The sequence below is a fragment of the Danio aesculapii genome, chromosome 1 (assembly GCF_903798145.1).
Source record: "Danio aesculapii chromosome 1, fDanAes4.1, whole genome shotgun sequence".
Taxonomy (NCBI): Eukaryota; Metazoa; Chordata; class Actinopteri; order Cypriniformes; family Danionidae; genus Danio; species Danio aesculapii.
Genome location: NC_079435.1, coordinates 24199643 through 24212152, shown reverse-complemented (window position 1 = coordinate 24212152; position 12510 = coordinate 24199643). Strand labels below are relative to the sequence as shown.

Genomic DNA, 12510 nt, shown 5'->3' with positions numbered 1-12510 from the left:
AGCAATCGATCCGAGATCGCCTGAACGAGGTGGTCTTGACTCAATTGACACAAACTCTGTGGAAGATCGATTGTAGTGAGAACGCAAAACGATCCGAGCCCGGCTATATCACAGTGTATTATAGATATGTAATAGGCATACCTGTATATATGGCTATATGAAGAGAGAATTATGAGTAGGGTTGGGATGTCATTCCTACCAGTAAATGTGCGTTTCATGTCAAATACGAAAGGGAAAGTATGCTGAACCATTAACGAGAGCTGTTTATCCGTTAGGAAACTGACCGAACTGCAGTCTTGGTTTATCAGTTATTTCTCTCTATAATGTAAAGCCTATAATGCATAATTCTAGTCAAGGGAGAGTCTTACTTTTGATTTATATTTGGTGATGATGTTTGTGAGTGTCACCATTTAAAATTTAAGCGCAGCTTTTCGCTTATAATGTCTTGTTGCTCATTGCCATAAATTAAAATAAGGACGCATGACAGCTGAGAGGGACTCTGCAAAGTAAATCGTGAAACTCTGACCAATGGGAGGAGAGTTTACTTGCATGTGACTTGTTTTAGCTCTTTTGGTCCGTTTAGAATCTTTGCCGAGTGAAAGTGAACCGCACCAGTGCAACATTGTAACAGTTTTAATCCCTGTTTCGGAACAAAACGGGTGTGAAAGCACCCTTAGTCACTTTTACATCTTGAGACCACTGCATTCAGCAACCGGCCAATAAAAGTTTGTTTAATAAATGTGTTAAGTATACAAATCTATTATTGAAGTACTGTGGTAATTTATCAGTGGTTTTCATTCTTTCTTCTTGAATTTAAATTTTAGCTTTAGTTAAAGCGTTAGTTCACCCACCCTCATATCATTCCAAACGCATCCGTGCACTGTGCTCATGAACACACAAAAGGATTCCCAAAGTTTTACACTCCAATGTTCTAAATGAACCAGAATGTTTTCTGTTAATGTTTATTTATATATATATATATATATATATATATATATATATATATATATATATATATATATATATATATATATATATATATATATATATATATATATAATATTATTATTATTTATTTATTTTTTGTTTTTTTACCGTAGCTCTCTGATATTATATAAAAATATATTAATTGTATTTTGAAGATAAACAAAGTTCTCTGGGAATTGGAATGACAAGAAGGTGAATAATTAACAAAATTATTACAATTTTTGTGTTAACTAAACCTTTAAAGTTTTTATCATGTGTAATTTTTTATTTTATTTTTTCATTTTGCAGCAAATTAAGTGACACTTTGGTGTATTTGTGTTGTGTGACTGCTTACAAACAAACTCTTTTGAAAAGTAAGCTTATGAGTTTGCCGCTCTGATTACATTCGCTCTGCACAATTGCACTGTATGCGCATTACTATATGTATCCAAACCATCATACCATCAACATACTGTCGCACCCTAGATATTTTGTTGTCAAAACAATGTCTTCGTTGGCTAAAATGCATGCAAAGGTAATTCTTGAACAAGTGCAGTCAAACACAGACAAGCTGCTGTACTCCAAAGGTATTTTATTTTTTCAAGAGCGTATCATTGTATAAATGCTCGATTTATACCAATATATTTTTTTTTTTCTCATGCAGAAGTTCCACTAATAGAAAGTGATAGTAAAACTTATTCAAATAGACCATTGCATACTCCGGATTGGGTGGTCATTTTAGTTTTAGTACATCCTGACTTATATTAGTAATTTTTACACCATTTCTGTTGAAAAAAATAAAATATTCTTAATTTTGATCAACTGTATTTTGTTATGTTCTAGTACATTAATCAAGCTTTTACATTTCACAGCAAATTAAGTGACACTTGGTTGTATTTATGTTGTATGGCTGCATACAAACAGACTATTTTCAGAAGAAAGCTTTTGAGTTTGCCGCTCTGATTGCATTCAGTCTGCACAATTACACTGAATGCACATTTTCAGTTGTTTCGAAATCATCATCACACACTTGAAGAACGATGTCTTCATTAGCTAAATTGCATGCAAAGCTTATTCATAAACAAGTGCAGTCAAACACAGACAAGCTGCTGTACCCCAAAGATACAATATTTTCACAATCCTTTTTCAAGAGCGCACCATTGTATAAATGCTTTACTTGCACCAATATAGTATATTCTTTCTCAAGCAGAAGTTTCCAGTAATAGAAAAGGATCGTGAAACAAAACTTATTCAACTAGACCATTACATACTCTGAATTGGGCCATCATTTTGTAACTTTTAGATTCATTTTATCTTTTATTAGCAACTATCTAAGATTTACACTATTACACCAAGTAGCTAACACTATTTTAACTGGGCCAGATGTTATTTCTGTATTTCAACGAAGGCAAAAGTGATGCAGTTCTTAGAGAAATGGAATATTAAATGAGAAAACAGTGGGTGTGGCATTTTTTTGTGCTGCGAGCTGAAGCTAAAAAGATTCAGAAAAAAAAGCTTTGTGAGAGTTATTAAAACCAAACAGACAACTTTTTCTCACCATTTCTGTTTGCTGTCATGGCTCTGTCAAAAGTGACAGTTAGGGTGTATGTTAACTACGCCCAATACCCCAGACAGACGTAATCTTAAGAATTTAACTTAAAATAAACAAGTGGATTTTCATATTTTAATTTTAGATTACAAGATTACTACATTTTTAAAAAATCTTAATGACATGCACAATTGTTCACCACAAAAATAGCAATGTGGGCTTACTAAATCAATGTAGTTAGTATTTATTTCATGTGCTTTTATTTCTGCACGTTTTATTTCTGCACGTAAAGGCTCTTGCCAAATTTTGTAACGTTTATAGGTACAGACACTTTAAACCTAATGCATTTATTTATTTATTTATTTATAATAATTATTATTATTTATTCTTTTGTTTTATTTATTTATTTATAATAATTATTATTAGTTATTATTATTTTTGATTATTATTTTTATTTATAATAATAATAATAATAATAATAATAATAATAATAATAATAATAATAATAATTATTATTATTATTATTATTATTATTATAATAATTATTATTATTTATTATTTTTATTTATTTATTTATTTATTTATTTATTTATAATTAATATTATTTATTTATTTATTTATTTGTTTATTTGTTTATTTATTTATTTATTTATTTATTATATTTTAAGTCATATAATGTTGCTAAGAAACATTAGTGTGATTTGCAGTATTTGCACAACTAATCAAACCTATTTTACAGTTATTACATTTGTTGGTTACATTCACACCGAACTGTACACAATTTCAGTACTTCCATTTTCAGAAGAAGGCCCTCTGTGTTTTAAAGCCAGGCAGACACAGGAAAAAAAGGACAACTTTTGGAAAAACCCATTTGTCTATCTGCGTGCTTTAAGTCACTTCTTATTTTTGTGATGAGTTTTTCTTCCCTTTTTTCCTTCAATGTTTTATCTGAACTCTAAAGCTCTTTTTTTCATTGTCTGTCCATCTTGTAGGCTGATGTGTCGGTGGAAGTGATGAGACAGCACTTTCAGGAGACGTCTCTAGAGTATATTTGCAAACTGCAGGAGATACAGGAGAGGAAGAAGTTTGAGTGTGTTGAACCTGTGAGTTCACGACCCGTCATCCTCGTGGTCACTCAACCTAATCGATCACTTCATTGTTTGCTGATGGATTTAGCGGCAAAGGGAAAAACTCACACACATTTGATAAAATATACAGTTGAAGTCAGAATTATTAGCCCCCCTGTTTATTTTTTCCCCAATTTTCTGTTTAACGGAGAGAAGATTTATTCAACACATTTCTAAACATAATAGTTTTAATAACTCATTTCTAATAACTGATTTATTTTATCTTTGCCCAGATGACAATAAATAATATTTGACTAGATATTTTTCAAGACACTTCTATACAGCTTAAAGTGACATTTAAAGGCTTAACTAGGTTAATTAGGCAGGTTAGGGTAATTAGGCAAGTTATTGTACATTGATGGTTTGTTCTGTATACTATAAAAAAAATATATAGCAAAAGGGGCTAATAATTTTGACCTTAAAATGGATTAAAAAAAATAAAAACAGCATTTATTGTAGCTGAAATAAACAAATAAGAAGAAAGAAGAAATAATATTAACAGACATGCTCTGAAAAATTCCTTGCTCTGTTAAACATCATTTGGGAAATATTTAAAAAACAAAAAAAATCAAAGGGGGGCTAATTATTCTGACTTTAACTGTGTATGTATGTATGTATGTATGTATGTATGTATGTATGTATGTATGTATGTGTGTGTATATATATGTATATATGTATATGTGTGTGTGTATATGTATGTATATATATATATATATATATATATATATATATATATATATATATATATATATATATATATATATATATATAATATTTTACAATTTCACTTAAAAGGAAGATGTTTTCAGCACATTTCTATATATAATAGTATTAATAACTAATTTCTAATAACTGATTTCTTTTTATCTTTGCCTTGATTAAAGTAAATATATTGTATATTGTATTACATACAATATTTTACTAAATATTTTTCAAGATACTAGAATTCAGATTATATTGTAATTTAAAGTTAATTAGGCATGTTAGGGCATTGTAAAACAGTGGTTTGTTCTGTAGACAATCAAAAAAAAATGTTTAAGGGGGCTAATAATTCTGACGTTAAAATGGTTTAAAAAATAAAAACTTCTTTTATTCTAGCTGAAATAAAACAAATAAGATTCCCTCCAGATAAAAATATTATTTGAAATGCTGTGAAAAATTCCTTGCTCTGTTAATCATCATTTGGGAAATATTTAAAAAAGATTAAAAAAATCACAGGTGGGTGAATAATTTTGACTTCATCTGTACCTGCAATAGTTTGAGGTAAATATAAAGTCCAAGAATAAATATGTTGTGAATATGCATTCCATGATATACACTGTTTCATAAGTATGGCCATAACCCTTGTTTACAAGTGTGCGTGTCAATTTGACATTACTAACGGCTTAAAACAGAATTACAAAAATAAGTGCCAAGCTTGGAATGGCATACAACTGTAATATTTTTAGTATTTAGTACATATTGTATGTATGCGGGCTGCACGGTGGCGCAGTGGGTAGCATGTTCACCTCACAGCAAGAAGGTCGCTGATTCGAGCCTCGGCTGGGTCAGTTGCCGTTTCTGTGTGGAGTTTGCATGTTCTCCCCGTGTTCCGGGTGCTCCGGTTTCCCACACTGTCCAAAAACATGTGGCATAGGTGAAATGGGTAGGCTAAATTGTCCACAGTGTATGTGTGTGAATGAGTGTGTATGGATGTTTCCCAGTGATGGGTTGCAGCTGGAAGGGCATCCGCTGCGTGAAACACATGCTGGATAAGTTGGCGGTTCATTCCGCTGTGGCGACCCCTGACTAAGCCGAAAAGTAAATGAATTGTATGTATGCAACGTTTGGTTACAAATAAGTAAATTAAAATTATTTCAAATAAAAGTAACTTTTTAAATAAATAATTATCTTATATTAGATACAGATAAGTTATCCCAAAGTAATATGGTTAACAAGGTCTATAAATCTGCTTGTGATCAGTAATTTTTTTTCCCAGAAATAAATGAAGTGATGATGTTGATTTCTCAGCTTTATTCCGCTTTATGTTGATTTGTTGTCAAATAACATTGTCTCAATATAATCAGTGTTGACAGTAGTTTTGAAGCTTAATATCTGTGTAAAAAGGAGAGAATTACTGTTACTAACCTTTTGTAATTATGTTAGAAATGTTACTGTCACTTTTGCATTTTTAATTTAATGCATTTTTGCTTAAAACATAAGTGTTGCTTAATTACATTTGGTAAAATTGCCATACACATAACCCTCTTTAAAAAATATAAAAAGGGTGTGTCTAAGCTATTTGCAAGCAGGTCTGTTTAGACAAGTATTCTTTCTAATTCACCCGCACCGTCACATGGTTTGATAGATTGCTTAAGCAAATTGGTTTCTTTTATGTGGAATCTTACTATTTTGACAGAGCAAATATTTACCAGATTGCAGTTTATGGGCACACACATCGTTTTCTTCTTTTATGAAACACTTTGAATCTTTGTCTTGATTTAGACACTAAGATTGATTGTGTTTTTATATGCATTTCGCCTTTCCCCTTTCTGTGCAGATGCTGGCATTCTTTCAGACTGTATTTACCTTCTATCATCAGGGATATGAGTTGGCCAAAGACTTTGACCATTACAAAAAGGCCCTCCAAATCAATATTCAAAATGTAAGTAAAAAAAATGACTGTTTTAAAAGGTAAAACTAACATTTAAATTTGTTTTTGAATTATTTGTTCAAAAAATCAATAACTAAAAACGGAAGTGTGTGTATATATACATACATATAGAGTATTTTTACAACTACTCAAAACATATGCTGATTGATTTATCACCTTCATTCGGTTAACATTATTGGCTCACAGATTGACATGGTAAGAGAGTGGCGGAGACAGGATACAGCGGCATTTTGAGAGGGCCAAGGTTTCCAAGGGAAACTTAAAGGCCTTTGTTTGTATTGACCTTCCATTGTGTTTTACTTCTAAGCCGGAAGTTTGAGAGTCGACTTCCTCCCGCTGTGCTGTGTGATTGGACCACCTCGCTGTCCACATTGGTGCTTTTTGTTTTGTTTTAGATCAGCTATAAATCAGTGGTGATGGTCAGGGTCAGAGTTCTGCTGATTTATAGTTTGAAAAGATGGATCTAAGATTAGTACCTTTGATGGGATTTCCAAGAAATTTCCAAGATGGGGAATTACTCTGGGCGCAATATGTGACCCTGGACCACAAAACCAGTCTTATTTAGCACAGGTATTTTTGGCTATAGTCAAAAATACAATAAAGATGTGTCTAAAAATGATTATTATTATTATTATTTTTATTTTATGCCAAAAATCATTGGAATATTAAGTTAAAATAGTCTTCTCTAAAGGTATTTTGTAAATTCCCTGCTGTAAATCTATAAAAACTCAGTTGTAAATCACCTAATATAAGTTTATAGGTGAATTTCTTAATATTTATTTATTTTTAACCCTCAGAATTCAGATTTTTCAAATAGTTCTTTCTCAGCTAATATATACACTAACCGGCCACTTTATTAGGCACACCTTTCTAACTACTCGTTAACGAAAATTTCTAATCAGCCAATCACATGGCAGCAACTCGATGCATTTAGTCATGTAGACATGGTCAAGACGATCTACTGCAGTTCAAACCGAGCATCAGAATGGGGAAGAAAGGTAATTTGAGTGACCTTGAATGTGGCATGGTTGTTGGTGTCAGACGGGCTGGTCTGAGTACTTCAGAAACTGCTGATCTACTAGGATTTTCACACACAACCATCTGTAGGGTTTACAGAAAATGGTCAGAAAAAGAGAAAATATACAGTGAGCGGCAATTCTGTGGAAGCAAATGCCTTGTTGATGTCAGAGGAGAATGGCCAGACTGGTTCGGGCTGATAGAAAAGCAACGGTAACTCAAATAACCACTTGTTACAGTCGGCTAATACAGGAAACTGAGGCTACAATTCACACAGGCTCACCAAAATTGGACAATAGAAGATTGGAAAAATGTTGCCAGGTCTGAGCCTACCTGAGTATTGTTGCTGACCATGTCCATCTCTTTATGACCATAGTGTACTCATCTTCTGATGGCTACTTCCAACAGGATAACGCACCACGTCATAAAGCACAAATCCTCTTAGACTGGTTTCTTGAACATGACAGTGAGTTCATTGTACTCAAATGGCACCAGATCTCAATCCAGTAGAGCACCTTTGGGATGTGGTGGAACAGGAGATTCACATCATGGATGTGCAGCCGACAAATCTGCAGCCAACTGTGTGATGCTATCATGTCAATATGGACCAAAATCTCTGATGAATATTTCCAGTACCTTTTTGAATCTATGCCACGAAGTATTAAGACAGTTCTGAAGGCAAAAGCGGGTCCAACCTGGTACTGGTAAGGTGTACCTAATAAAGTGGCCAGTGAGTGTAGCCAATACATAATATAAATAGTTCCATCTCATAAATAACAACCCATATTAACAAATCAAACATCAATGAAAAGCATTTTTATTCAGCCTTCAGGTGATGTATAAATCTCAATGTAAAATAAATGGCTGGTTTCGTGGTCCTAGTTTATTAACTTCTCTGTTTAGCAAACCCTCACAGAATCTGTAAAACTTTATGTTCTCCTTTTTTGTTATTTTATTTTGATGGATCTGATTTCAGACACGGAGTCGTTTTGAGGGCACGCGCTCCGAAGTGTTCGAGTTAATGAAGAGAATCAAAGAGTCGCCACAGGAATACAGACAGACGAGCCCCATCAGCAGCGAAGGCTATCTTTATGTCCAGGAGAAACGTATGCTGGTTCACTTGACTTCTGCTGTCATTTATCAGCTACATTGTTGGTTAAATTATTGCCCTTTCTGCAGGACCTCCACCTTTCGGATCCAGCTGGGTGAAACGCTATTCCACATTTGTCAAAGAACAGAAGATTCTACATATGAAGACTTTTGACCAGAGATCAGGAGGGAAGCTTGTAAGGGAATATCACATGGCATGTTTTCAAAAAATGTCAATTCATAGCTAATTCTTTATTCATGGTATTATTTTGCTTTATCTGTTTCAGGGCGAGACCGAGTCTGTTACACTTAAATCTTGTGTCCGCAAAACCACAGATGCTCTCGACAGACGGTTCTGCCTAGACATTGAGATCACAGATCGGTAGGTTGGGTAGCAAGATACCTTGAATTAAAAAAAAACTTGCATATTAGCAACACATTGTTTCTCGAGTAGATTCTTACTCAAAGGGGTGTTACGTCCTTTTAGATGTTAATATTAATCTAAGGGTATTTTGACATAAGATATAATAGTTTAGGGTGTGCCTGACCAAGAAACCACTGAAAAACAAATATCAATGCAATTGATTATTTATTGCCCATACTTCCAGTGAAAATATATTGTACAGTGAAAGATATTTACAATAAATAAATGATAATTTACCTGTTGGAGAGGAGGTAGTTAAAGGTGCTTAAATCAAAGAAATAAAATTAACAAACATACTAACTGAATTACAGTTTTTCTCAGTCGCTTTGGTGCCTTTCTCACAACACTATTTACATTTGCACAACAGTTAATGCATTTCTCAAAACAATTAGTACAAACTGCAAAACCTAGTTGATAACCTGCAAAAGCATGTCACTTGCTGAAAATAGATAGCTCATTCCTCAAAAGCAAGTATTCATGTCAATTATAGTGTCAGTGTCATCAAGATGAAAAGTCCTGACACCATTGTTTATGAACAGGATAGTCAAATGGCTTTGTCGTGTTTTCATTATGACAGTTTACTCTGTACATTGTTTCCAATGCAAAAAAAGTCCGATTTTGGTGACACTTCCTGAAAATGCTCAACACAGCACTACATACTATTTGCACAGCCAGGAAAACTACAGTAAAGTTAGACATCACTGCATTTAGTGAGGTATCTGAGTACAAGACACTGAATATGTATGTTTCACATTTTTACTCTTTGTATATTCTCTTAGCAATTCTAATTTATTCACAGCATTGTGCAAACGAATAAACACACCCTTATTTACAACAAACATAAACTCCCTTTGGCTAAAGCTGTGCACTACTGTAAACAATATTGCAGTACATATTGCAACTGTACCTACAACATACATAGGTCTGTAAATCATTCATAAAATTGTGCAATTTAGAAGACATTTTCAGGAAAAAAAAAAGATTTACAATTTTGTATAAAATTAGCTTGACAGATTTTGACAACTAGTTCACCATTTGTGTATGTAATGACTCAAGTAATTAAATGAGGACTATGAGTTTTATATGGAATGACTATTCAGCATTCACAAGTTTAGTTAATTTTGACTGACATGACATAAGCAAATGATAGTGTTATAAAACAGCAGAGAGTTGAAAGCAATTGATGCATGTCCAAAAGCATTTGCAATGTGTTGGAAGGAATGAGAAACTGCTACTATGATGTGCACGAATGACTAATTGTTTTGAGAAATGCATTAACTGTTGTTCAAATGTAAATAGTGTTGGGAGAAATGCATCAAAGCGACTGAGAAAAACTGTAAACAAAATAAACTGAATATCAAAAGAAAAGCATAAAAAGAAACCTCTTTAAAGTATTATAAGTCTTAACTAAACTACTCTAACTATAGGCAAAACATACGCTAAACAGCACACTCACACCACACATAGACCCACAGAAAGAGCGACAGAGAAAAAAGGGAGGGAGAGAGATCGCCATTGCAGTTTGGGCCGGCTTTTAAATGTTACGCCGACCAGCGATTGGTGGCACGAACCCAGTGTTAGCGACCAACGTCATCAGCATGAAATGTACATTCTGCAGGCGAACGTAACAGGGGTCATAAGGAAAATCAAGATGCCTTTGAAATGTGTACAATTAATTGGTTACTCTAATATTTGAAGAAACATGCTTCATACTCCCGTTTCCCACTAGATAAATGTTCAGATTCAATATCTTGGGGATAAAGTACATCCAGGTATTTGTTATTGCAGAATATAGCCCAACTCGAAGCGAAAGGCTGTTGTATACAACTGAAGGGTTTTATTCTGCAATAACAACCATTCTAAATTTACTTTATCCCACTTATTACATGACTACTTGCCACAAAGCACAACAATTAGACACAAAATATTATTCTGAGTCATAATAGTGTATTAAATCTTTAATTAAAGGCAAAGCTGACAAAAACTAAAACAGCTGATGGAGTATACACTAACCTACGTATTATTCATTCACAAGACAGCGCCACACTGTAAAAAAAAAAAAACCTGTGATGTGACAGACCGGCTACTACATATGAATGTGGATGTCTATAATTTATAGAATTTTTATTCATTCATTCATTTTCTTTTCAGCTTATTCCCTTTTATTAAAAAAGGGGTCGCCACAGCGGAATGAACCGCCAACTTATCCAGCATATGTTTTACGCTGTGGATGCCCCTCCAGCCGCAACCCATCACCGTGAAACACATGCACACACTACGATTAATTTTAGCATACCCAATTCACCTGTACCACATGTCTTTGAACTTGTGGGGGAAACCGGAGCACCCAGAGGAAACCTACGCGAACATGGGAAGAACATGCAAACTCCACACAGAAACACCAACTGACCCATCCGAGGCTTGAACCAGCAACCTTCTTGCTTTGAGGTGAACGTGCTACCCACTGCGCCACTGCGTTGCCTATAGAATTTTTAATAAAAGTATATTTTGAATCTGAATCTGATTTCCTGGATGAGCCCATGTTATTCTGCCATTCTTAACGTACATTGGAATGTCACGACTGACCAATCAGAATTGAGTATTCCAAACAGCCGTTTAATAAATCATGATAACGAACATGCACAGTATCGATATCAGGTGCGCTTTAACATTTTCAGAATGTTCAGATTGTTGTATTAGCAGTGGTTGTTCATCACAGCACAAAATGTTTAACGACTTGATAGGTTATTTATTTTCGAACATTAACATTTTCACATTAATCTGGCATGCAACACTGAACATTCTGTGGCTATTTACAGACTTTGTGTTGATTAACTCTGTATAGTAAGGTTCCCTTTGTTAGCAGATCAGTTAGTTTAACTAAAGTCAGTAGTAATGACAACAACAAAAGCATTCAGGTTAGGCTTAAGTTATGTTAATGCCTTAGAAAACAAGAGCAATCACTTATTTAAATGGAAGTAATCACTAATAAAATGCAGTTTTTTTATCATTATTATTAACTTTAAACTGTTTAACGGCATATTTGTAGCATCATGATTTTCTTCTTAACATGCAAAGCAAATATGCTCTTAACAACTAAACCCTGATGAGCTTTGTGCTATCCATTGAAACTACAGCTCTAAAAAAGAGGTCCAAAAACATAGCTGAGCATGTGCGTCTCTCTTCATATAGTATTTTTTCTTAATTATTAATAAATATTCAAAATATTTAATGGATGTCAGTCCATCCATTTCATAAGATAGATAGATAGATAGATAGATAGATGGATGGATGGATGGATGGATGGATGGATGGATGGATGGATGGATAGATATGATAATGCATTTACTGATCCATAAATTTAGGGAAAACAAGAAATGTCACACAGAAATAGTACTTTATCATTGTTAAAAGCTATCACTTTAAGTCGGTGCCAGTGGTGTAGTGGTTAGTGCGTCGCCACATGCACTCCGGTGCTCACGACGGTCCGAGTTCGATTCCACCTCGCAGTCCTATGCCGATCCTTCCCCTCTGTCTGCTCCCCACACTTTCCTGTCAATACTCTCTACTGTCCTATCCAAAAAAGGTGAAGACCCTGAAAAAATTATAAAAAAAAAAAACTATCAGTTTAACTTCATAAAAAAGCAAGAAAGAAAAAATAACAGTACTGTAAATCCTTCTGAGA

The 12510-nt window shown here is 33.8% G+C and overlaps 1 protein-coding gene across 1 annotated transcript in view; it reads left to right on the top strand.

The window, feature by feature from the left end:
• arhgap10 (Rho GTPase activating protein 10) overlaps positions 1 to 12510 on the top strand; it is a 127745-nt gene that overhangs the window by 50791 nt on the left and 64444 nt on the right. The window contains exons 6-10 of the mRNA XM_056457718.1: positions 3508 to 3618; positions 6182 to 6286; positions 8289 to 8418; positions 8492 to 8598; positions 8689 to 8783. Of these exons, the coding sequence (XP_056313693.1) occupies positions 3508 to 3618; positions 6182 to 6286; positions 8289 to 8418; positions 8492 to 8598; positions 8689 to 8783 (548 nt within the window). The remainder of the gene's footprint in view (positions 1 to 3507; positions 3619 to 6181; positions 6287 to 8288; positions 8419 to 8491; positions 8599 to 8688; positions 8784 to 12510) is intronic.